This window comes from Vigna unguiculata, chromosome 11 (assembly GCF_037176805.1).
Source record: "Vigna unguiculata cultivar grain cowpea cultivar isolate G323 ecotype 2 chromosome 11, ASM3717680v1, whole genome shotgun sequence".
NCBI lineage: Eukaryota > Viridiplantae > Streptophyta > Magnoliopsida > Fabales > Fabaceae > Vigna > Vigna unguiculata.
This window is the reverse complement of record NC_140802.1, coordinates 36,108,963-36,133,036: the sequence shown is the minus strand read 5'-3', so window position 1 is coordinate 36,133,036 and position 24,074 is coordinate 36,108,963. Positions and strand designations below refer to the sequence as shown.

The window sequence follows — 24,074 nt, the reverse complement described above, 5'->3', positions numbered from 1 at the left end:
ATTTTTTTATATTGCTAGTTTTATGTATTTATAATTAATAATTTTAGATATTAAAATATTGTTTATTCTTGAGATTTGATTAAGCTGTTAGGAATGTTGCAAATTATCATCGATTAGAGAAAAAAAATTAAATGAAGTCTCAAATTGATACTTTAATTAATTTCTTTTTTAATTTTAGACATTTAACACCATTCTTTGTTAATTTTTCTATTAATTTAAATTTTTTATGTTTAATTATATTTTAATTTTTAACAATATTAAAATATAATTTTTTATCATTTAATTATTTTTAAATTTTATTCGTAAACATTAAATAAAGACAATTGTAATATTTATAAACATTTTTTGTAATATTTATAAATATTTTTGTCCTTTAAATAAAATAAAATTATATTAATGATTATCATGTTAAATTTTATTTAATACCACAGTTAATAATAAATTTTTACTATATTCAATACAATAATTAGCAAAACCCAAAGAATAATTTAGCCAAAAATATTTTATAAGGTTCACATACACCAAAAACATGACTGAAAAATGATAGGAATATGATCCAAATGGCAGGAACATAATATAAAGTTATTAATACACATCGATCATATGCGTTTTTCAGTTCACGTTTTTACCAGATAAGATAAAGTAATTAATGAAGACACAGATGATTAAAAGCGAATTATATTTGCAAGACCAGAATGTTCCATCCCATGGTTGGAAGAACATGAAATGCAACCGCTTTGCAACCTTCACAATGGATAAGACCATCTACAACTTTGTACCGTACCATATACTGCATAATTAAGTAATTAATGAATTGATTAATTAATCAATGAAGTTAATTATTATTAAAGTGCGGTCACACACTGACGGTACCACATCTCATTGTATATAACAAAGATAACTTCACATTCAAATGCATACTCATGGCCAAAGAATTCTTCACCGGTTCGGCCACTGGCCGGAGCTCCGACGAGGTGAGTTTTGCGGATATAGTTTTTGAGAGCTGGGATTCATTCGATTCCAATAAAGACGACGATGTTGATGAGAACAACAACAACAACAACGATGATGATTCTGTCTGTGCTTCATCAGAAAAGTGTAAGGCCTTTTGGGAGGAAAAAGATCAGCTTCTTAAGGTACATACAGTTTTCTTTTTTAACGATGAATCCTTCATATATACTTCAAACAAAAATATTAATGATGAAACTTTGTTTGCAAAAAAGGGAATTTTGTTCAGGACTAGTTCATGTGAGAAAAAAGTTAGAGAAGCAACGAAGGAGGTTGTGAGAGAAATGAATGATTCTGTGATGGTGTGTAGTTGCCAGCGGCAAGTGGTGGCTAAGAGTTGCAGGAACTGCATGCTGAGAGAACTGTGTGATCGATTGTTGAACCTTGGCTACAAGTGTGCCATTTGCAAGTCTAAATGGAGGAGTTCATCAGAAATCATATCAGGTATATAGATATAAAATTACAAAAGTTAACGTTGATTTATCTTGAGAACGCAGATTCTGTTTCTTGAAATTGAAATTCATTCCTATACCGATATATTTTGATTTTCAAACTATAAAAATAAATATAAATAATTTTTTTAACCCAATTATATTAAATTTTTTTTGATGTCTAACATTGAAGCGAGCAAATGTCAAACAACATTTGAATTGTTATACTGTTTGACATGTTTTTTGCTTAGATATTAACCGAAAAATGTATTTGACACAAAACAATTTTAATATAATTGGGTTAAAAAGACTATATCTATTCATTTTTAAAGTTTAGGGACAAAAATATATCAGAGTTTCGGACAATGATAAATTTCAATTTTACTTCAAAGTTCAGGAACTAAGAACATGTTTAATCCATGTAAATATGAGTCTAAGTCCCACATTTGGTAGATATGAGAAAATTGAGCATCATATAAAGACTCATAAATCCATTCTCTTAAGATTTTGGATTGGAGGTGACGTCATTCGCTTGTGTGAGTTGGATTTAGATCTCATTGGTATTATATCTTTGTTGATATAAAGTTTTAAGATTAAGATTTAATTGCATATCATGGTTATGACTGTGGTGGAGTCTTGTGAAATGATGAAGTGGTGTTGTTTTTGGAAGGGGAGCACACATATTTGGAAGTGAGAGATGATTTATCAAAGAGCAAAAGAGAAGTGAAAGTGGTGATTGAACTGAGCTTTAGGGGTGAATTCGAGATGGCATGTGCGAGTGAAGAATACAAGCAATTGATTAAGCGATTGCCAGAAGTGTTTGTGGGGAAAGCAGAGAGGTTAAGAGCATTGGTGAAGATTATGTGCTCAGCTGCTAAAAGGTGCATGAAGGAGAAGAAAATGCACATTGGGCCATGGAGGAAACACAAGTACATGCAAGCTAAGTGGTTTGGCTCGTGCGAAAGCTCCACAATGGAACCACTTCTGGTAATGAACTTTGCTACTCGCCGACCAAAACCTAAGACTTCAATGTTGACTTTTGATTTATTATTGGATAACATTCAAGGCTTGCACTGTACTACAGTTGAAGTAGTGTGAATTGGACAGTGATCTTGTTATGGTTTCATGGTGTCAAGCTTTTTCGGTTCAATCTAGACCCATGAGGACAAAATTGTAAGGAAAAACTGTTCAATGTTAGCATGGTTTTGTTTTAACACTTGTGGAGGTGTATTTAGCAAACATGGGGTGTAGGAAGCAATTGTGGAGTTAAAAGAATCACCAACAAAAAGATAAGATAATGGATTAACGCATTAATAAAACTCAAGTAATCATAGATGTATTTAAAGGAAGGAAATGTTTTATATTGTTCAATTCAAAAACAAAAAGACAAAAAGATTACTATTAATTGTGTAATTCACAATTTTTTTTAAAAAATAAAATGAGAATTTTTATATTTATGGAATGCAGAAAAATATGAGGGTCAAAAAGAAATTCCGTCCCAAAAAAATATCAAATGTGGTAGTCCAAATGGAGCACCCGTTTTTCAAGTTCGATCCATTTTTCTTTTAAATTATGCTAAATTATTTTATTCTTAGAAAGAATTTCTTTGTTAGGGAGATGGAAAAAATAAAGTAAATAAAATTAATCAAAAAAAAGTATATATTTTTGAAAGAAGAGAAATAAATGAAAATGTAATGGCATACCAATGTGGCTAAGCGGGAAAAAAGAAACCTCCTAACCTTATGAGATATAAAAAAAAAGTTCATTATTACCAAAATATCCTTTACTACTACCAAGAATTCTAGCTCTTTAATAAATAGAGTAAAAACAATTAACAAACTCTACACTTTTTTTTTCTCTTCTCCTTATTTTTACTAAACGCATTTATTTTTATGCGTAGTTCTTTCTTCTTAATCTTATTTCTTGTGTTTTTAAGCACAATTTTACATTCGCTTTAAATATATGTTTGGACATCGAAGGTGATTGGCTTTACCTAATACAATTTGGGCTTGCATTTTGGTCAGCATATGTTAACTTTTCGGTTCATGGGCCTCATGATCATTGACTTGCTATTTGTCAACCCTCCTGCTATAGTTTGTTTTTTGTTTGGAAAGTTCGATGAAAATTTGTTTTTACTATTATAGTAAACATTCATTTAAGTCCGCATTTTGATTTTGAAAGTTTGATGTGGATTTAATTGGAATACGGATTTATTGAATTTTAGGAATCATATTACAATATGAAATATTACGGGCCATATTATGAAATATTATGGGTGTTGAAAATTTGTAGGGATTGTAAAAATATGAGATATATATATGAGATATGTTATAGGAGAAACTTGTTATTTTATTTTATTCATATACTCTCTCTCTGTATATAACAAAATATAACAGAATATAAAGTATAAGTAATTGGTATGGACGAAGTTGAAGTTGACAAACACAATGTTATCTTCAATTATTAAGAAGTGTTATCAACCTTGATGTCAATATGAGTGAATTGAAAAATTCTCTTTATTTATCATCAGTGAAATAAATCAGTTAAGGGTCGTTCTTTATCCTTCGTTGCATTTTACAAAATGATCAATCGACAATTAAACGTGAATGAATAAAAAATATTAAATGACTTTATGTGATTTTTTTTTCTAAAAATAAAATCATAAAATTATTGATCTGGGAATTTTCCTTTCCTAAATACGAATTTATGCATAATGTAAACTTAAATGAATGTAGAGTTAAGCGAATATCTAGTGTATATACCCGATTCATATACACCCAATTGAGATACACTTTCTCTGTTACGTTTACATTAACCTAAAACGTTTTATTGATTTTGGTATATTAAAAACTATATACTTTAAAAATATCCAAAGAGGGTATGTATATTGCATGCCATTGTTTCTTGGAAAATCACTTCCTCCACTCACAATTAGCGTTTCACGAAAATAGAGACCTTACTCGTAGCGAACCTTTTTATTTGGTTTTCTTTAATCGCTTCTTCAAAAATCTCCACTGTCATAATTAATGAACAAGGTCAAGAAGCACTTAGGATAAGATCGAAGAAGTTATTTTTTTAGTAATATTTTTGCATAATGATATTTGATTGTGCATTGTTAATTTCTATACAATGATACACATGTCCAACCACTGGACTTGCATGTCGTAATCAAGTAAAAGGAATAATTATACCTCTAAGAATACGTTTTAGAACTACCACACTACATTGACTTGCATATATACTATACTTAATCCAAATCTAAATAATTGGATTCAAACTAAATCTAGATTTACATTTAAAATAAAATTAATTTATAAACTTATATTTATATATATTTTTTTAAAAAATACTTTTGAATTAACATTTTAGTGTTAAAACACGATGGTTAAGAGATGTTAGTTATCATATTTTAGTAAATAAACATGAAAGTGTTATTTTATTTAAAATTTCAGTGTTAAAACATAATAAAGAGAGATCAATTATCATATTCGCTAAATAAATATAAAACTGATATATTTATTTGCTAAACATCAAAATATTTTTAGATGGGTTGACTCAACAACTTTTTTCTGTCAAAAAGAGTTATACAGTTGTTAAAATACCAATGGATTTTGTTTTTCACCAATGGCACAAATCTAAGAAATCTTAAAATAAGTAAATTAATTAAGGTAGATTAGATTGGGTTGAGTGGAAAGTATATGAGGATCTTAAATCTTAACTTGTTGGATCTCTATATATAATATCTTTATGGAAAGTGAGAATATCTTGTTCCTTAAAGAACAAAATCAAAACTAGGTAGTTTTCCACTGTCATATAAAACCGTAGTACCTTACGCGTATGTAGGGTTGATTGGTCTGTGGTCAGTCAATATCAACTTTCAATGGATATATAATTAATTATTATTTTAAATATTTTTTTTTAATTTTAAGTGAAAATTAGAATTGATTAATTTTTAAAATTTTGATATAATTTATTTGGGTTAAATATGTTTTTCTCCCTCAAGTTTTAGTGAAATTTAGAATTAGCCCTCATCAAAACTTTTAACCAATTTAGTCTTTTATATTTAGAAATGAGTGGATTTAGTTCTTTTAATCAAATTTTGTTAAGTTTATTTGAAATTTTAAATGCATTCTATGATAATATTTGAGTTAGCATTTAAACGAAAATGGGTCAAACGAGGTAAACAATTCAAATACTATCATGAAATGCGCTTGAAACATTAGATAAACTTAACAAATACTTGTTAAAAGGAGTAAATTCATACATTTCAAAAGATGAATGACTAAATTGGTCAAAAATTTCAAAGAGGGACCAATTCCAAATTTCACTGAAATTTGAGGGACCAAAAATATATTTAACCCTTTAAATTTTCAATTTAAAAAATGTATGAACGTAGTTATTTTAATCAAATTTTTTTAAATTTATTTAACATTTTAAACGTATTTCTCAACTATTATTGAAATATTAAAAATTTTAAATAACTTAAATGTTATTATAAAATATGTTTATAATATTAAATAAATTTAATTTATTAAAATGATTAAATTTATACATCTCTAATATTAAAAAACTAATCTGAATTAAAATTAAGAAAAAAAATACTGATTTTGATTTTTACCTAAAGTTTAAAGTATCATATACATATTTAACTCTTAATTATTTACTACACCACAACTTTGAAAAATATCTGCAGTTAGAGGTAGGTATGCGCGTTTGTGCTGTATAGATAAATTTGCTTGCTTTAGTAGAACACTTGTATCTTTTATGAAAATAAATACTACTTTTCTTTTCTTTTATATATGATTGTGTGATTGGTATAAAATTTCTTTTGAACTTATACATTTCTGTAATAGAAAATTTCAATAATCACTGTTAAGAAGTAATTATGCAACATATTTTAAAGAAGAAAAACTGGTTTAAAAAATACTTTTTACATTGTACGTATTCTCTTGGTTATATTTGGATTATGATATATTCGGATCAAAATTAGTATTTAAAGATATTGTTGTTATTAAACAATTCAAATATATTAATATAATAATTAATTATTTTTGAGAAAAAAAATTAAATAACAATCTATTTAACATAACTAAATTAATATGAGCATTTTTGCTTACAAGATCTTGGTGCAAGTCTAAGACAAGTAAGTTTATAAATTTGAGTTTGATTTAATAGGCTTATTCAAAGAAAGAAAAAGACATGCATTACTTAGATCTCATTATTGCATAAAACTGTTACATCTTTTGGCTACTCTATAACCACCCCACCAAATATTATCCCCCAATCATTTTCAAGATACCCTAAAATGCTTCACCTAACTTAATCAATGCTCACTCTTAAACATGTGATTAAGTTCAACATCCAAAAATTCTGGTGAGTAAGTTGTGTTTGGATTATCCTTTTAAGCATCCAAAAAGTCATATTAAAAGTATTGAAAGTTACACTTATTTTTTTGACAATTTTTTTTTTTTTTTTTTTACGTTTCATTGAGTATTGAAAGAGGTTTAAAGTGTAGTTGTATTTAAAACAACACTTTTAATTATTATTTTTTTCTGAATGAAGTTTCAATTTCATTAAACTAAACTAAACTTTTTTAACGGTAATCCAAACACAGACTAAATAAAGTTCATTTTCCATGTCATTAAACAATTTCAAGATTTCATCTTTGCTAATTCTATTATACAAATCCACCAAGTTAATATGTTTTAAATGAAACACCACAACAAAGCAAATATCCTTTATCATTCTCTATCAATTCTGGCATTTGTAACTATGACTAATATCAACTAGAGCTGTCAAAATGAGTTGGAACTTGCGAGTCAACTCCGTTCACCATGAGTTTGGACCAAGTTGGGTTGAAATTTTTTTACAAATTTCAATATGGATTGATTTTTGACCCGGCTCACCTAGAACCCGGCTCATCCGGGCTGAACCCATGGAGAGCCGGGTTGGTGGCTCACCAACCCGCAAACAAAGGGTCACACAAATGTTATTTGTTAAGTTGGACTTTGCATTTAGGTCATGTTAGGTTTTTTTTTATAGCCTAACTCATAAATAATTTGTATTTTTGTGATTTTGGATTGTATTAAAGTTTATTTAGATTTTAATTATAATTATAACTTAGTTTTGACTGAAAAAAAAAACAAAACATTGTATTTTTTTAATTAAGTGAACCCGTGAGTCAACCCATTTAATTCACCAATTCGTTGGTTGGGTCAGGTTCGAATTTTTTTTATTCGCTAATAAGTGATTCGAGTTAGGTTAGCTCACCAATGATCAACCCGTGATGGATCAAGCCGAGTCAGACCGAGTTACTCGTTTTGACAGTTCTAATATCAACACCTTTATCTCATAAGATATCTAGAGATTATTATTACACCATTTTTACTACTCATATCATGTTTTTATGATGATTTAAATATTCCTAATCATTGTTAGTATTTTTAGTAGTATGGTACACTCAACTTTTATTGACAATAATCATTCTCTTATAAATATTGTACCATCCCTTGTAAAATGGGTTAAATGCAATTTTTGAGAGGGATGTAAAATTCTTCTAACCCATAAGATTAATAAACAAAAAATTCTGACCGAAATAAATAATGTTGGACCAAACATTTCTTCCAATAGTATACTGAGCTAAATATTTACATAGAAATACTTTTTCAGGTTAGAATTCGAAAGAATTACCAACATAACACACTTTTAACTTCTGTTTTCATTCAAATAGTATATTAATTGTGTCAAATAATTACTCCAATAGCATATGTTTGAGTTTTGTTTCTTGAGAATTTGGGTTTGATGTTTTTTTCAATATCACTTGGTGAACTCAATCTCCTTGACACAAATACATTTTGCGGCGGGTTAGTAAACTTATTTGTTTTTTAATTTGATTTAGAGTGTTTGAGTGTTTATGCATCCGCTCTCACAATAAAATTAATGAAAAGTTCATTTATATTATAAATCAAAGTTATAAATTTCTTCAAATTATTCAATTCTCATAATATGGATTTTAATTATCGGTTCGCACATTTCTTCACAATCATATTTCTTATATTTTTGTTCTTTAAAAGGTGGAATGGTTGCTGAATCAAAGAAGGTAAAATGGAGAATGATAAATGAAGAAGATAATGGAGATGAAGATCTAGCTGTAAGGCCCACTTATTTATGTTCTTTATGTTTAAGGGTCTAATCTTAACCGTTGAGCCTAAAGTCAGCTCATAGGGTGCCCCAAGACCCCCTTTCCAGCCTCTTGGTTTCCATTCTACAATCACTTTGCAAAAACAACTCTCTCTCTCTCTCTCTCTCTCTCTCTCTCTCTCTCTCTCTCTTCTTTAACATAGAGTTCTGCTAGGGTTTGATCAAGACTCTTCTCCGAGCTAGCTAAGCTTTGTTTATTCCACGTAAGTTAATCTCCAACTGGTACTTTCACTTCCCTAGCTTTGTTTTCGTGGTTCCGACTAGGGTTTATCTTAGTAATCTCGTTTTTGATCTGGTGTCAGTATTTCCAGCTCACAAATATGTTCCTGGAGCTATAGTACTCCTTGTTGAGTGCTTGTGTCTTCTGCTAGCATCTGTCCAAGTAAGGGAAGCTAGGTTTTTCATGCTTTTATAAATAAAATGCTTTATTTGTTTCTGTTTGATGCTCTAGATGATTTTGATGTGTTTTTGATGGTACGAAAATAATCTGTGTACTGTTCTGGATGAATTTCTGGCTTTGCAGGCGTGAGAACAAGTGAGTTCTGTTGAACTCGCCTAGGCGAGCTGGTGGTCGCTCAAAACGAAAAGCTCTCGCTTAAGCAAGGAGCTCTCGCCTAAGCGAGAACAACTGCAACCCCTCCCCTTCTCTGTTTCGAGGGCTCGCCTTGGCGAAGGCCTCTCGCCTAAGCGAGAGTAATCCCGCCTGAGCGAGATGGGCTAGCTTGAGCAAGACCTCGACGTGCTCTTTGTTGCAGTCTTGCCTAGGCGAGAGCTGGTAGCTTGAGCGAGAGCTCCTTGGCCCGAGCGAGATTGGTAGAGTTGGTTGGATATGTGTATGTTTTTAGTGATTGGTTGGTTTGTTGCTTTAAAAAGTTCAAGTATGATGCCTTGTATGTTCTATATGATGTATTGGGACTGAAATTGATGAACTTGGTATGAATAAAGTCATGAATCATTTGGGGTTGGTTGGTTGAACATTTGCATGAGATTGTTATAGTTGATACATTTGTGGTTGGTTGGAGAGACATGATTGTGGTATGAGATTGACGTAATTTTATGAAACTCTTGGTGAGATTTCATGGTGGTGTTGGATGTGATGGACATAATTCCATGAATCTCTTAGTGAGATTTCATGGTGGTGCCGTAGTGTATATAATTAGGTAAGGATTCAAGTAATGAGTGTATCCTGAAACTCTAAAGAGTCAGTGAGTCTCATGTAGAGTGTACTGACTCAAGTGGTGAGAGTAGCAGGAGGCCCTAGTTTTTGACAGGATAATGGTCTTAGACGCTTGAAGGCTAACCTTGTGCATGGTAGGGTGAAACCCATTGGCAATGACTCTACAATGCAGTAGAGGCCACCACAAGTGCAAGCATCCAGTGAATCTGACCAATTATATGTATCCAGATCAATTGAGTCTTAGAGTCTTGTTGTTTACTATCACATGCTTGGTTGATTAATGTATTCTTGACTTTTAAATTGCATGCTTAATTGTATGATAAAAACCTTTTTACTTTAGCTTACCCTTATTGCTTGTGTCTATCTTCTTGTGTGGTTTCCTTTTTGTAATGATCACTAATTCCTTGGTGTGAACAGATCTGGGAATCCTTGGTGATCGTAGTGACGATGAAAATGCTGCAGCTTAGTTGGTCATGGATTGGTGTTGGGCTCACTCTTGAGCCCACGTTTGGAGAGTTTGTGCTATTTTGTAATCCTTTGCTAATGATCAAGCTTTTGGGCAACTATTGAAATTTTTATTCTATTCATGGCATCGTGGTGTGCCTAGTCTTTTCTTTCAGTATATTCATGGATAACTGTAATGGTGATACATATATACTTTGTGGTGTTGCTCTTTATATTATATTGTATGTGATATTTCATTTAATTAAGTTTATCTATTAAATGGGATGTTACACTAGCAAGAATGTAATTTGTGATAAAGTAAATTACCAAAGGTAGAATAATAACTTCTAAAATAAATCAACAGAAAGTGGTAATCCATATTGCTACAACCATTGGATTGACCATTATTTTTGGTTCGCGGCATCATCAAAATATTTGAAATTGTATCCACAATTTTTCACACTTATTTACATTTGAACTATCTATTTATATTTTTCCCCTTTTTCTAACAGATCCTTTATAACTACAAAAGAAACTTAATTACTCGTTTGGTTTCTAGTTTGGTTGGAAAGTTTCAAGTGAATTCCAACTTAACTTTTTGTTTCAATTTTAGTCTTTTGTTTCAATTGAGTCCTAATTTTTTTAAAATTGATTCATTTAAGTCTTTTCTAAAAAAAATTACAAATGACATTAAGATCATTTAAAGTTAGTATAATGCATCAATTCATAGATTTTTTTTTTTTGAAAAACTTTTTGTTGTTCAGAGTCAAGTTTCACGTGGTAGGACAGTGTCACGTGTCTCAGTGTCACGTGTCTTGGTTAATGTCAAGTGTCATTATCTTGTATTCAATTTAGTTTTTATATCTATTTCTTTGATTCAATTCAATCCCATTTTTTTTTAAATGGATAAATGTTGTTCCTCTTTTAATTGGGACTAGAGATACATAATAATATTTTTTATAATATTTTTTAAAATTATTAATATTTTTTAATAACAATATGAATGAAAAAAGATAGGGAATAATATTCATTATATTAAAATTTATTTTTATAAATTATTAATAGTTTTGATTAATTATTTTCAAAAGCCATATTTTCTTAAATTATTAGTCTATATAATTATTTTTTTTAAATAAACATTTTTTAAGGAGTTGTTTTGTAAACTAATTTTTAAATAATTATTTTTCTTAACTTAAAATTAAATGTTTTCTTTCTTTTAATTTTTAAATGAAAAAAAAATGAAACTCATTTCAGAGTTTTTTGGAAAAAACTACACTTAATCACCTTGAGATATAGTCCAGAACTAAATTCTAAATTGCTACAATAAATAATGTTTTAAAAATTGAATTCTATCATGAAAAAAAGAAGCAATGTGATCTTTAATCAGGGAAAAGTTTCGCTCCACCTGTTTTATTTTGCCAAAAAATTCCATAAACATCAGGTTAGACAATAAACTAATACTTGAAAAAACAAAAGATTTGAATATTATTTCCAATTTTATTGATTTTCATAATGATTATTACAGTTGCGTAACAAGTACAATACTAATTAAGAAAAATATATTTGCGCTTATTAGAAAATAATAATCCCAAATTGTATTATACAACTCCATTATAAAATGAATGACTAGTGTATTAAAAGTCCACATTAGAGACAATACTAATTTACACTACATAAAATAGGGTAAAGATCATCTTATAAACCAATTTAATCACATTAAATTAAGCTTAAAATTTCATCATTAACAACTAAAAATTGAACACTTCACTATTTATATATAAGGGAAAGATATGAGACATAAATTAGTCAAATAAGCAATAGAAACATAATCCATGTTGAAGGTGAAGATTGTCACCATTTATAAGTTATGAATTGGCTTAATATTTAGTAAGCGTGAAATCTCCAAAATACTCACATGTGCATAAGACTATATATTTGTAAAAGATGCAATAAAAACATAATCAATGTAAAAAGGTGAAGATTGTCATCATTTAGAAATTATAAATTGGCTTAATATTCATCGAATGTAGAATCTTCAAAATAATCCGGTGTGTATAAGATTATATATTTGTGAATGGTTTAATTTGAGATAAAAAATTTATTGTGAAAGATATGAGACATAAACTAGTGAAAGAAGTAATAGAAATATAAGAGATTGTCACCATTTAGGAGTTATGAATCGGCTTAATATTCAATAATGATTGTGGAATCTCCAAAATACTAACACAAGACTATATATTTTGTGAATGATTTAATAATGATATTATAATAACGAGTGATATACTAAATTATAAAACCAACTTCCAATATATAAATTGTCTTTATATATATATATATATATATATATATATATATATATATTAAAATTAGTTTTATTTTTAGTTTATATACGATCACATCCGTGCAAGTAAAAAAAAAATTGAAGAATTAAACGTTTAAATTTTATTCTCATCACTTTTGTTTTTTATCCTAAAACAAAGTAATAACTCGGTTTGTCCAAAATTAAACTACAATATGTTCATATTTTTCTTAACAATGTAGTCAATAAAATAAATTAAAAAAAAATTGTTAGAAGTAGAAGTTTTCAAGCCCAAAAATTTTGCTAGGATAATCGATGATTCTGATATCATATTAAGAAGTGAAATTTAAGTTTAATTCAATTTTACACAATCAGATTGTAAAGTGAGATTTATACTCACTTATATATTATAAATTGTCTTATCTTCAATCAAGACTTCTTATAAAAATAAAGAATGTACACTGCTCAAATATCACAAAAAGAATGATACAACCTTCATCTTCTTCAAAAAAAACTCTTAAAAATTATAATGTAGTGTTATAAGGGAATTTTTAATATTCAAATAAATTAAATAGCAGAAACATGACTTTTTATTTTTAAATCGTGGATTTTTTTTATAAAGAGGATTTAATTGACTTGATTGAATGTGTGTGTGAACTATTTTATAAAGAAAATACTATTTATTTGATTGAATAATGTGTATGAATTATTGTAAATCCTACAATATTTGTATATAATTCTAATAATAAGAAAGCATGATATTATTCTCAATCAAAAGCCAAACAATATCTTAACAAATGGATCTATTTAAATAGTTAATTTTTTTCTTACACGGATGTTTTCCATACACATAAATAATGAATTTAAGGATTCGAAGTTCGATTAAAATCTTAATAAAAAAGATAAATAAAAAATATTTATAAAGTATTAATAGATAAGTATAAACACTGATAAATATCATGGTAAAAAATTAATAGGGAAAGTATACGAAAAGTCTATATGAAAGCTGAATTACTCCTTCTAAAATGAAGGACGGAACAAAACATTCACAATATTTAGCAAAATCCATATTTCATATTTAAGTCAAAATATAAATATCATTACTAATTATCATCATGAAGTTAAATTTCAGTAACTAAAGGAACCTATTTCAACACTCTTATAATACCCTCTTTTATTTATTTATTTTTCTTTTATTTAAAAGTTAAAAATACAATACATATTAAGTATCCCAAAATTTTTAAAATTTTGACAAATCAAATATTTATCGTTTTAAATCCTGTCAAATAAATTTTTTTAACATATTTTCACTCAATCCCTGATTAAATGCTAAAACCAGACTGAGTTGAAATATTCAACTCGATCCCCAAACTAAAATCCACTTCATCACCTCCATCAATTAACCCTGAAAATATGAAAAAACAATTAAAATTAAAATTAAATAACAATTTAAAATAAAAAATAAAAAACAAAAAAAATCAACAAATTAGTTCATTAGTTTACGTATAAAAGTTAATTTGAACTCATAAAAAAAAGTTAATTTAAGTTTTATTTATATTTTATCATATTCCTCCATGAAATAGTGCAAATCTGAATAAGTAGTAAATATGATTATGATTGTATCTACTTATAATCATGATTTTTTTGGTGTTTACACGGATAGGACACGTGTTTGCAATTTTTGAAAACGATTTTCCAATCCAAGTAACCAATCATCTTATTGTTTTTACTCATTCATAATTAGAAAAGTACAAAAGATTATTCGTTAGGAATTAAAATTTCAACGAAGAGAACAAAGAATTTGAAATCACACTAAGCACTGTAGTGTAATAGTTTGACACATGGATGTCCTATTGCGACTGCTTTGTCCTTTATAGTACTTTATTAATTTTATAATTCTTTTATTAGAGATTACGAATTTTTTGGGTTGAAAATTCGTAAACAATTTAAAATTAAAATATCTACACTAAAATTGCTGTTTTGCTGTCAATGTCAACTTTTATTTTCTTTTCCTAAGCAACGTGTGAGATTTTTTTTACCAAAAATTATTTTAAAATTAGATTCGTCTAATAAATAGATTAAAGTGCACTCTTCTTGTGACGTAATATAGGTGAAGTATAATACTCAGAATTTTATGGTAAATGACGCAATAATATCAGCACAAAAATAATTGCGTTTTTGAACTTCATCCTTGAGGAATTAAACATAGGTCAACCATGGAATTGAAGTCTGTTCAATATTTATTAAAGTCAAAAAGCTGAAGCAGAAAAGCACCTTTGTTTATTTTTGGGCATTTTCATTTTATTGAGCAAAATCTTCGATGCTTCTCAAAACTTTATCCGGAATTTTTTTCTTATACTGATTCTAAGATCAACCATATCTTCGTTAATAACTTCTTCGTTATGCACTAAAGTTCGTATTCCTACAACTTTAATTTTGCAGTTTTGATTAGTTCAAATCCAAAAGAGACGCCGCAATTTCGCGGAAAAGATGAGGAATCGTCGCGGATGAGGTTATCAAAAAAAGCATGCAAAACTAATTTTATCAACAACTTTGTAATACACTTTATTTACAAAGTCTACATGTAAATGAATTTATCTAAATTAACAACTAATTATTTTCAATTTTCTAAACTACAAAGAAATAAAACTTTGTTGGAGATTTCAAGTAGTCAAAGATACAATTAAACTATAGTTATGCTCAAATCAAATTTCAATTTTTAAATATAGGCTTAAATATTTTTTTGGTGGAAATGATCCTCATTTTCACAGAATGTTTAAAATGGTCTTCATTTTTACCTAATGTTTAGAATGGTCCTCATTTTCACAATTCGTGTTTTATTTGGTCCTTTTCTATAATGCCGTTTAAATCATTAACGGAGCATTGTACATGTGGCACGATTTGTATTAGGGTGTATTACGTGTACTGTACAGGTGACTTAATTAGATATTTGGGGATAAATAAGTAAGCTAGGGTTTTGGTAGGGAATGTTTGGGCAGTTGGTGAGTTTTGGCAATCTTGTTCCTCCATTCCCAATTGGTATTGCTGCAATCTTCTTCTTCCTGCAATCCCATTATATAGGTATGTTACGGTCCCAATCTTCTTCCTTTACCTCTGGTTGTAATCGTTGGAGGCAACCGTGTTGTATCACTTCGTGCACTATTGGTGGTTCAACGAGAAACGAATTAACCCCGATTTGTAGTTGCGGAGAGATGGCTGCTTTGAGGTTGGCAAGAACTCCAAAGAATATTGGTAGAAAATTTTGGGTACAATCTATTTTTATTTTTGTGTTAATAATAAATTGGTTTTAATTTTTGGTTTACTGATTTACAGAGTGGTGGTTCCAATAATGTGGGCTGCAACTTGTTCAAATGGTGGTGTTGATGAAAAGGATGTCATCATCATGACACAAATGAGGCAGATTAATGATTTGGAGAAGTCATTGAAGGTTGCTGAGAAGAGGCTGCAATTAGTAATAGAGTTCACTTGAGTTGTTATTGTATTATTCGTACTGTTATTGTGTGTAATATTTTAAAGTCCAATCTGTTTTGTACTATTGTTAAATGAAGAAATGAATTAGTTTGATTATGTTGATATTAGTCCCAACATGTTCAAAATGACATCTTAATCTGAGCATTGAAGTAAGTGAAATTGATTTAAGTTTGGGAAAAATTAAATTGATATAAGTCTGGAAGAAGTTAAATTCATAACATTAATTCATCCTCATCAAAATGCACTACATCAATGTTTGGCAAAAGTGAAACTGGACGAAGTTTAAAGAAAGTCAAAATGCAGTACATCAATAATGAATTCTACATCAGAAATTCTAAAAAATAACTAAGACGTTTGTAGCTGCTATCATAGCCTCCTCCTAATCTGTAATTTCATCCTAAACTGCTGAGATGGTTCTTCTGGTGTTGGTAGTGGTGTTGCTTAACTCTCCACTTTATTCCTTGGTGGTTGAGTTGTTTGAGTTTCAGCAGTTGGTGCATTCTCAACAGTTTGGGCATCTGGTGCAGTCTCAACAGGTGTTGCAGTCTGCTCATCCACAAGCTTATCTGGGCAATTGTTCCTATTATGTACAATCTGACGGCATATGCTGCATTTTTTTCTATGACCTCCTTTGCTGATTTGTGTGTTATTCTTTCTCAACTCCCACTCTTCTAACCTTCTTTTTTTCTTGGGTCTTCCTGGTAAGATTCTCTTATGTGGTGGATGGACGTCAGGGTAGGGAGTTCTTTCCCATAAGACTTCACCATTGACTGGAAAGATGATGGATTGATATATTTCTTCATAGGTGGATCTCCTGAAACAGATTGGTATGAAGTCCTCAACATTGACATTGATGAAATTCATTGCTGCAATAGCATGGCAGCAAGGGATAACAGTTAGAAGCCATTTCCTACAGCTGCAATGTTGAGCATCCACATTCACTGTGTACTTATCTCCAACCATGGATATGTGCCTCACTTCAAATATCTTTTCTCCTGACCAGCTGCAAATATCATTACACATATCAGTACACGAATAAGTTGATTGTGTTAAAAAAAGACAAAAACCTAACCTTGGGATCCAATATTTGGTTAACTCCTTTTCCTTATGTAGTCTGTCAAGGACCTTTGAGCAAATGTTTCCTTCAAAAGTTGTAACCTTTTTTCTCTTGGTGATCCACCTTTCCATTAAATAAACTCTGATTTCCTCGAGCATGGTGATTATGGGTTTGCCTCTTGCATCCACTATGACACTATTAAAAGCTTCACTCATATTATTGACAATTGTGTCGCATATGGCTCGACCACTAAATCTAGACTTGGACCAGAACCTGCATAAATAATAGCGTCAATATTGATATCAGGTATTTGTACAAAAATCAGGTATTTGTATAGAAATCGGGTATTTGTACAATAGAGATACCTTGGAGGTATAGCAATAAGGTATCTGTAAGCATCAATATTTAACTCTTTAATTGTTAACACCACTCTTTTCCAAACTGCTGGGTGTGTGCTCCTAGCAGCCTTCCACATGAGTATCTTTAATTTTTGGCTAGAGAATCTTTTTCTGAAATTTGCATACAGATGCCTCATGCAAAACTTGTGGGTCCTGAATGGCAAGCACTAATCCCTGTGCAATGATAAGATTATTAGTACTTACAACATTAAACAAAAATTAATAAATTGAACATATATTAAACATACCTTTTGTTGGTCAGACATAAAGGTCATTGTCCTACACACGTCAATACCTCCAAGATCACCAATAAGCAATTCCAAGAACCATGTCCAAGTTTCTTTATTTTCAACTTCCACAACAGCATACGCTAAGGGCAGTAACTGATCATTAGCATCTCTACCCACAACACTCAACAAATCACCTCCGTATTTTCCTTTTAAAAAACAACCATCCAAACCTATGATGGGTCTACAGAAGACAAAGGAATCTTTACATGCTTTTAAACAGAAGTAAAACCTCTGAAAAATTGCTTCATCATTATCATTTTCCACTTTGATTTTTATAGTTGATCCAGGATTACATTTTAGTAATTCATGTGCATAGTCGTAGATTCTTTTATATTGCTATTTAAATGACCCATCTACTATATCTGCAACCATTGCCCTTGCTTTACGAGCTGTTGATATTGACACATGTGTATTCCATTTTCTTAAAGCCCTTTGTCTTACGTCATTTATCTTTAGCTTTGGATTCTCTATTAGAGTTTGGTCCAAGGTTTCACTATGCCACTTTGCTTTAATGATATTAATCTTGAACTCCCTGCTACAAGAATGAACATCAAGTAGTTTTCTCAATTGCCAAATCTTACGGCTACGAACATAGGAACAATATGCGGACCATTGACATTTATTTTGTGCACCCAAACAACCAACCCTAACTCGCTTACTATCATTTTTCAAGAATTTCAAATTTCTCCCTGCATGAATAGCATAAGCCCTAATGGCATCCTTGAAGTGGTTGTTGTCTAGAAAAACAGTTCCTACTTCCCATTTGTAATCCACCATACTTTTTGGCATTACAAATGTCTGGAATGGATCACATCCTGTCCTTTCATCATTGTTTTCTTCATCCCCAGCTGTTTCACTCTCGTTATCTGGCCCACTAAGTAATTCTTCTGAATGTCATTCATCATCAGATAAATCGATTAAATGACGTGCTCTATTTTCAAATTTACCTCTGCTAGAATCATCACTTTCAGGCATAGTTTCCACTTCAATTTCACCTTCCACTTCAACATCACTATTCAGACCACTGGCATCCCCAATCTCTACTTCAGCAACCTCTTCATGGGCCTCTACTTCACCACCGTGGTGGACAATAACATTGAACCTATCATCACTCATTGCCCTAAAGTAAATTAAACAGATAAAAAAGATGTATTATTAAGCCTACTTTAACGCAATGGGGGACCACTGCTACAATCAATTACAAATAAAATAATGGGAACCATTACACCAACATCGACAAAACAAACTAACTAAAATAATACCCCAATGAACCCCACCTACAAACACAAACTACACAAAATCATGGAATTAATTTAGAAACCATGCAGAACATCACAACAATCGAAAGACAAACAAACCCAAAAATAGAATTACGAAAACCCTAACCCACGAGCAAACACAACCCAGAAAACCCTGAACCCACTTACCTCGTTGATGATGATTAACTAGAAAATTGAAATGAAGAGTCCAACTGCAATCCAATGATGAAATAACAAGTATTAGCTGCTTCCTCTACAAATCTGAACTCAAGAAAGACGAAGATAAAGAAAATTTTCTAATTGCAAAATTTCCCCTAAATTGAAAAATTAACGTTAATTAGCCACCTGTACATTACACGTAACACACCCTAATACAAACCGTGCCACTTGTACAATGTTCCGTTAATGATTTAAACGACGTTACAGAAAAGGACCAAATAAAACACGAATTGCGAAAATGAGGATCATTCTAAACATTCGGTCAAAATGAGGACCATTCTAAACATTCTGTGAAAATGAGGACCATCTGCAACAAACACTACGAAAATGAGGACCATAAAGGTATTTAAGCCTTAAATATATTAACAATATTATTAATCAATAGTCTATTTTAATTTATATTAGTTGGTTACCAGATTTTTTGTTATTTTAAAATGGGTTAAATATATTTTTTGTCCTTCAACCTTTAGTAAAAATTGGAATTAGTCCTTCTTGAAAACTTTGAACTAATACAGTCCCTCAACTCCATAAATGTGTGGATTTAGTCCTTTTAACCAAATCTTATTTAGTTTATATGATGTTTCAAGCAAATTTCATTATTGTATTTTAGTTTGTTTACACCATTTGACACATGTTTGCTCGCTTCAATGTTAGTTGAAAAACGAGTTTGAAACGTCAAATAAACTTAAAAAAATTTGGTTTAATAGATTAAATCCATGCATCTCTAAATATAAGAGACTAAATTAGTTCAAGGTTTTCAAAATGGACTAATTCCAATTTTCACTAAAATTTGAAGTAATTCCAATTTTCACTAAAATTTGAAGTAATTCCAATTTTCACTAAAATTTGAAGTAATTCCAATTTTCACTAAAATTTGAAGGACTAAAAACATATTTAACCCTCTTAAAATTGATGGATGCTTTGAAGAAAAATTATGGAAGAGATACAATAACAATGAGATACGGAGTTTCATTGTTATATGATGTTCAATTTTTATTTTTATTTTTATTTAATATGGAACACTCTCTCTTAAATTTCCAATCATCTCATCCTTAAATTTTCAATCATCTCATCCTCAAATGTGTTCTTTTACATTGTATTTCCTTGTCACAAAAATGAAACATGTGTCTCAAACCCTTATCATAAAGACTTTTAATACAAGAAATCTTTACATCTATGATTATTTTTTCATATACATTAATGAGACTCGAGTCCACCCGGTTAATACTTACTTCAATCTAAAATCTTACAACATCAAATCTATTTATGGGTCTTCAACTTTATATAATACTCAATTTTATTATATTTACTTAATGTAAGACTTAAATTCAATTAAATTCTCGTATATTTACTAAAAATACGATAAAAAATTGAATATATAATTGAATGCACCCTTGTCTTATTTAATCAATTCTATAAAATTGAGTTATAGTTATATTTTATTATCTTAATAAAATTCATGGCATTTTATTTCAAGTAAAAAACAATTTTTTTATTACATTTTTAGTTATTTAAAAAAAAAATAGCTTAAACAGGAAAGGACAGATGAAAAATATCAATCTCTAACAAACAAATATTTGCATAGTAGTGGCAGAGGTGGCACGATAATGTGAACAGAAAAGGTGAGAGACAGCGCCGGTATTTGAACAGTGAGATTGAATCATCACCATTCTCACTCTCACAATGCATCATTTCAAATGAGAACACAAAATTAATGATGAATCAGAATGGACTCAAGTGACCCCTCGACCTCGAAGCTTCACTACAGTAAGTGTTGTCATATGGCCCAATTGTAGGAATGTCAACTTTTAACTCTATATTTCAATTCCTTACATTATTAAAAAAAGAAAAAAAGTTATTTCTACATCTACATTTTTCTTTTTATTATAATTTTTTACTTTTTTCATCTTTTATTATCTTCGTTATAAACTTGATCACCCAATCCGAAGATTAAACATCTTAAAAACTCGACCAATCGATTTGTGGCTATGATGGCATGAGTATTGAATGATTGAATTAGTGATTTCTGATTGAACCACTGCAATGAGTTTCACACACGGTTTCATTCAAACTTAAGATGTTATAGTAAAATTTGTTGTAATTATGTTTACGATATTTAACTCTATTAGTTATATTTTTAATCAATTATTTATATTTATACGAAAATTAAAAGTTACGTAACAAATTTAATATATTCTTTAAGAAAATCGTTAAAGATATAGGTCTGCACTTGCTAACTAGTTTGTTAAGAATACTAATTAAAAATAATTAATAAATAAATAATTTTATAAAAATTCACATCTCAATAATTATTAATTATTAATGTAATTTTATTATTTATTCATATTCAAAATAAATAAGAAAAGTTATTTTGAAGGAGTGACAAAAACAATATAAAGAAAGGGAAAATTTTTCTATAGGAAAGTGTAATCTTTTCATCCCAGAATAATTTAGAAAAGGTTATAAATTTTAAAGAGATTTTTTTTTTAAATTTAAAAATCATACATTTCAAACATTTTAAATTTTCACCTTTCAGACTTTTACATTTTAAACTTTTACTCACAGATCGTCTTGAAGCGTAAATAAATATATTACATGAATTTATATTATTTCAATTAACGAAGTTAATTATTTTAAATTTCATTAAAGATATGATCTATGATAATTAATTATACGTTAAAATAATGCTCAGTATTACCTTTTCTCTAATATATACATTGAAATATTTTTTAATGTATATGGAGCCATGATATATATATATATATATATATATATATATATATATATATATATATATATATATATATATATATATATATATATATATATATTTCAATTTATGTTTTTTAAACCTTGAAAATATCAGAAAATGTATAAATATTTTAATGTGTAATTTTCTTTCTTATCATAATAATGACTTTGATGTAAAGGATAATCATAATGTTATAACTTTAATGTGTTTACCATACTATTATGCTTTAATATTATTACTATTGTTTAATTAAAATTTCTGAAATGTACCTCAATTATTAGTTTGATTACAAAAAAGGGTGCTGATCGTGTAAGAATTTTGTCAAAGAGGATAAACTTATTATTTAATTATTATTTTTATGAAATTTACCTCAATTAAGATTCAGACAAGAGATATAATTTATTCTTGTTATATATTTAGAAGAAATTAATTTTTAAATACCAGTCAAAGATTATCAGAATAAAAAAGATTTAAAGATTATTTTTCACTTTCAAATTCATTTATTTATCTATTCTATTATATAAATAGATTCATTTTTATTGTACATTTTTTCCAATATTTTTTTCAAGTTAAAATAATTATTTTACTAATTTTATTTTTTAACTGATTTTTTCATTCGACAAGTTTTTTAAACTTAACAATTTTTTAAATTAAAATAACCATTTCTAAAAAAATAATTATCTATAAAATAAATGAAAACTATCTATAATAAAATTGTAAAAATTATTTATATTTATTTTTACTTTTATAATTTTATTCATTTTTTATTATGAAAATTAGAGTGAACATATAAATACTAATAAAGTTTGACCTATTATGATTATTGGTGGCAAGACGAGAGACTTTGTGGTCTTAACCACTTCTGCATATAAATTTCAGAAAATCAGTATTGTTTTTATACTGAGACCCAAAATCAGCAGTAACAACAACTATTTTCCTTACTCTAAAATATTTTTCATTTTAATTTTTAAGTTTAGAAAAAGTCATACTAGTTGAGTCCTATTAGGTCTTCCGTTAGATACAACTTTCTTGTTAGTTGCCTCTCTTTTTCAGAGTCCACTCCTCCTTTAATTCATCATATAAATATTTCCATATTTTCACTACTTAATTATAGCGCAATTTAAGATATAATATTATCTTATTAATTTCAAATGAAAAACTCAGATAAGATTTATGTATAATTAAGTAATAATAGCATAAAAGTTAAACTTTACATAAACTTTACATAAAATAGCAACTTTTTCTACTTTCACGTTTAAAATAAGTTAGTTAATATCAACTGCCAAACTAGTCTATTCTTAAAAAATAAAAAATTACATTTTTAAATTTTACATTTTTAATTGCTCTTTGAAGTCATACGAAGATTTAATTAGACAAATAATGATTCGATGTTTCATTACATTCATTCTTTTTTTTATTTATGAAAATACTGTGAAACGACGAAGAAAACCTTGTTTATACTTATCAAATAATAGTTATAATGAACTCCGTATTACTTTAATTACCATTTTATTCTTTATTCTTTATTTGTTTATTTATTGGTCTCTCTCTTTTACGAAGTTAAATTTTGTATAAAGTAGAAGTCGCAATAACACACATAAACTTATTACCTTTTAACTTTTTAAAACAAGTTGAGATAAATTGTTTTTAAAAAAAGTTACAATTTTCATTTTAAATTATATATATAGACATTTTCTTATATTCCTTAATTTGTTAAATAACATTTTTAATTATAAAAAACAAGAAACAATTTCTTTAATAAATTAAGTTATTCAATTACACCAAAGTAATTACAATCTAATTTTAAGCTGTTGATACCTTCAATTATAACGTTATTGAATATTTACCATTTTTAACAATAAAAACTTATAATCCTTTAAATGATACATATGTATATTATATAATATATTAAAAGTAATGCTGAAATGATTAGCTCAACATCCTAATGAAGAAAACTGGGCTAACCCATTTATTTATTTATTTCACTTTATTCACTCTTTCCATTACTTTTCACAAAATTTAAAACATTTTTAATTACATTTTTGAAC

At 28.6% G+C, this 24,074-nt stretch overlaps 2 protein-coding genes across 2 annotated transcripts; one reads left to right on the top strand and one right to left on the bottom strand.

Moving 5' to 3' along the window:
• Positions 1–860: 860 nt before the first annotated feature.
• Positions 861–2,636, top strand: LOC114169009 (uncharacterized). Its single transcript, XM_028054017.2, has 3 exons — positions 861–1,136; positions 1,224–1,452; positions 2,110–2,636. Exons 1-3 carry the CDS (start codon positions 924–926, stop codon positions 2,535–2,537), a joined length of 870 nt encoding a protein of 289 aa, XP_027909818.2. The 5' UTR covers positions 861–923; the 3' UTR covers positions 2,538–2,636.
• A 13,856-nt stretch (positions 2,637–16,492) lies between these two features.
• On the bottom strand, positions 16,493–17,583 carry LOC146881863 (uncharacterized). Its single transcript, XM_085669380.1, has 3 exons — positions 17,474–17,583; positions 17,124–17,381; positions 16,493–17,054 (listed from the first exon to the last, which is right to left on the bottom strand). The coding sequence occupies exons 1-3, from the start codon at positions 17,581–17,583 to the stop codon at positions 16,493–16,495; spliced, it is 930 nt and encodes a 309-aa protein (XP_085525506.1).
• Positions 17,584–24,074: the final 6,491 nt, after the last annotated feature.

Bases quoted from the DNA above. Each gene is read 5' to 3' on its own strand.
- LOC114169009 (XM_028054017.2), top strand. From the start codon at position 924: ATGGCCAAAGAATTCTTCACCGGTTCGGCCACTGGCCGGAGCTCCGAC. The intron at 1,137-1,223 runs GTACATACAGTT...TTTGCAAAAAAG, and splicing joins AAAAAGATCAGCTTCTTAAG to GGAATTTTGTTCAGGACTAG. The intron at 1,453-2,109 runs GTATATAGATAT...TGTTTTTGGAAG, and splicing joins TTCATCAGAAATCATATCAG to GGGAGCACACATATTTGGAA.
- LOC146881863 (XM_085669380.1), bottom strand. From the start codon at position 17,583: ATGTGGAAGGCTGCTAGGAGCACACACCCAGCAGTTTGGAAAAGAGTG. The intron at 17,382-17,473 runs GTATCTCTATTG...TTATTTATGCAG, and splicing joins CTTATTGCTATACCTCCAAG to GTTCTGGTCCAAGTCTAGAT. The intron at 17,055-17,123 runs GTTAGGTTTTTG...TGATATTTGCAG, and splicing joins ACCAAATATTGGATCCCAAG to CTGGTCAGGAGAAAAGATAT.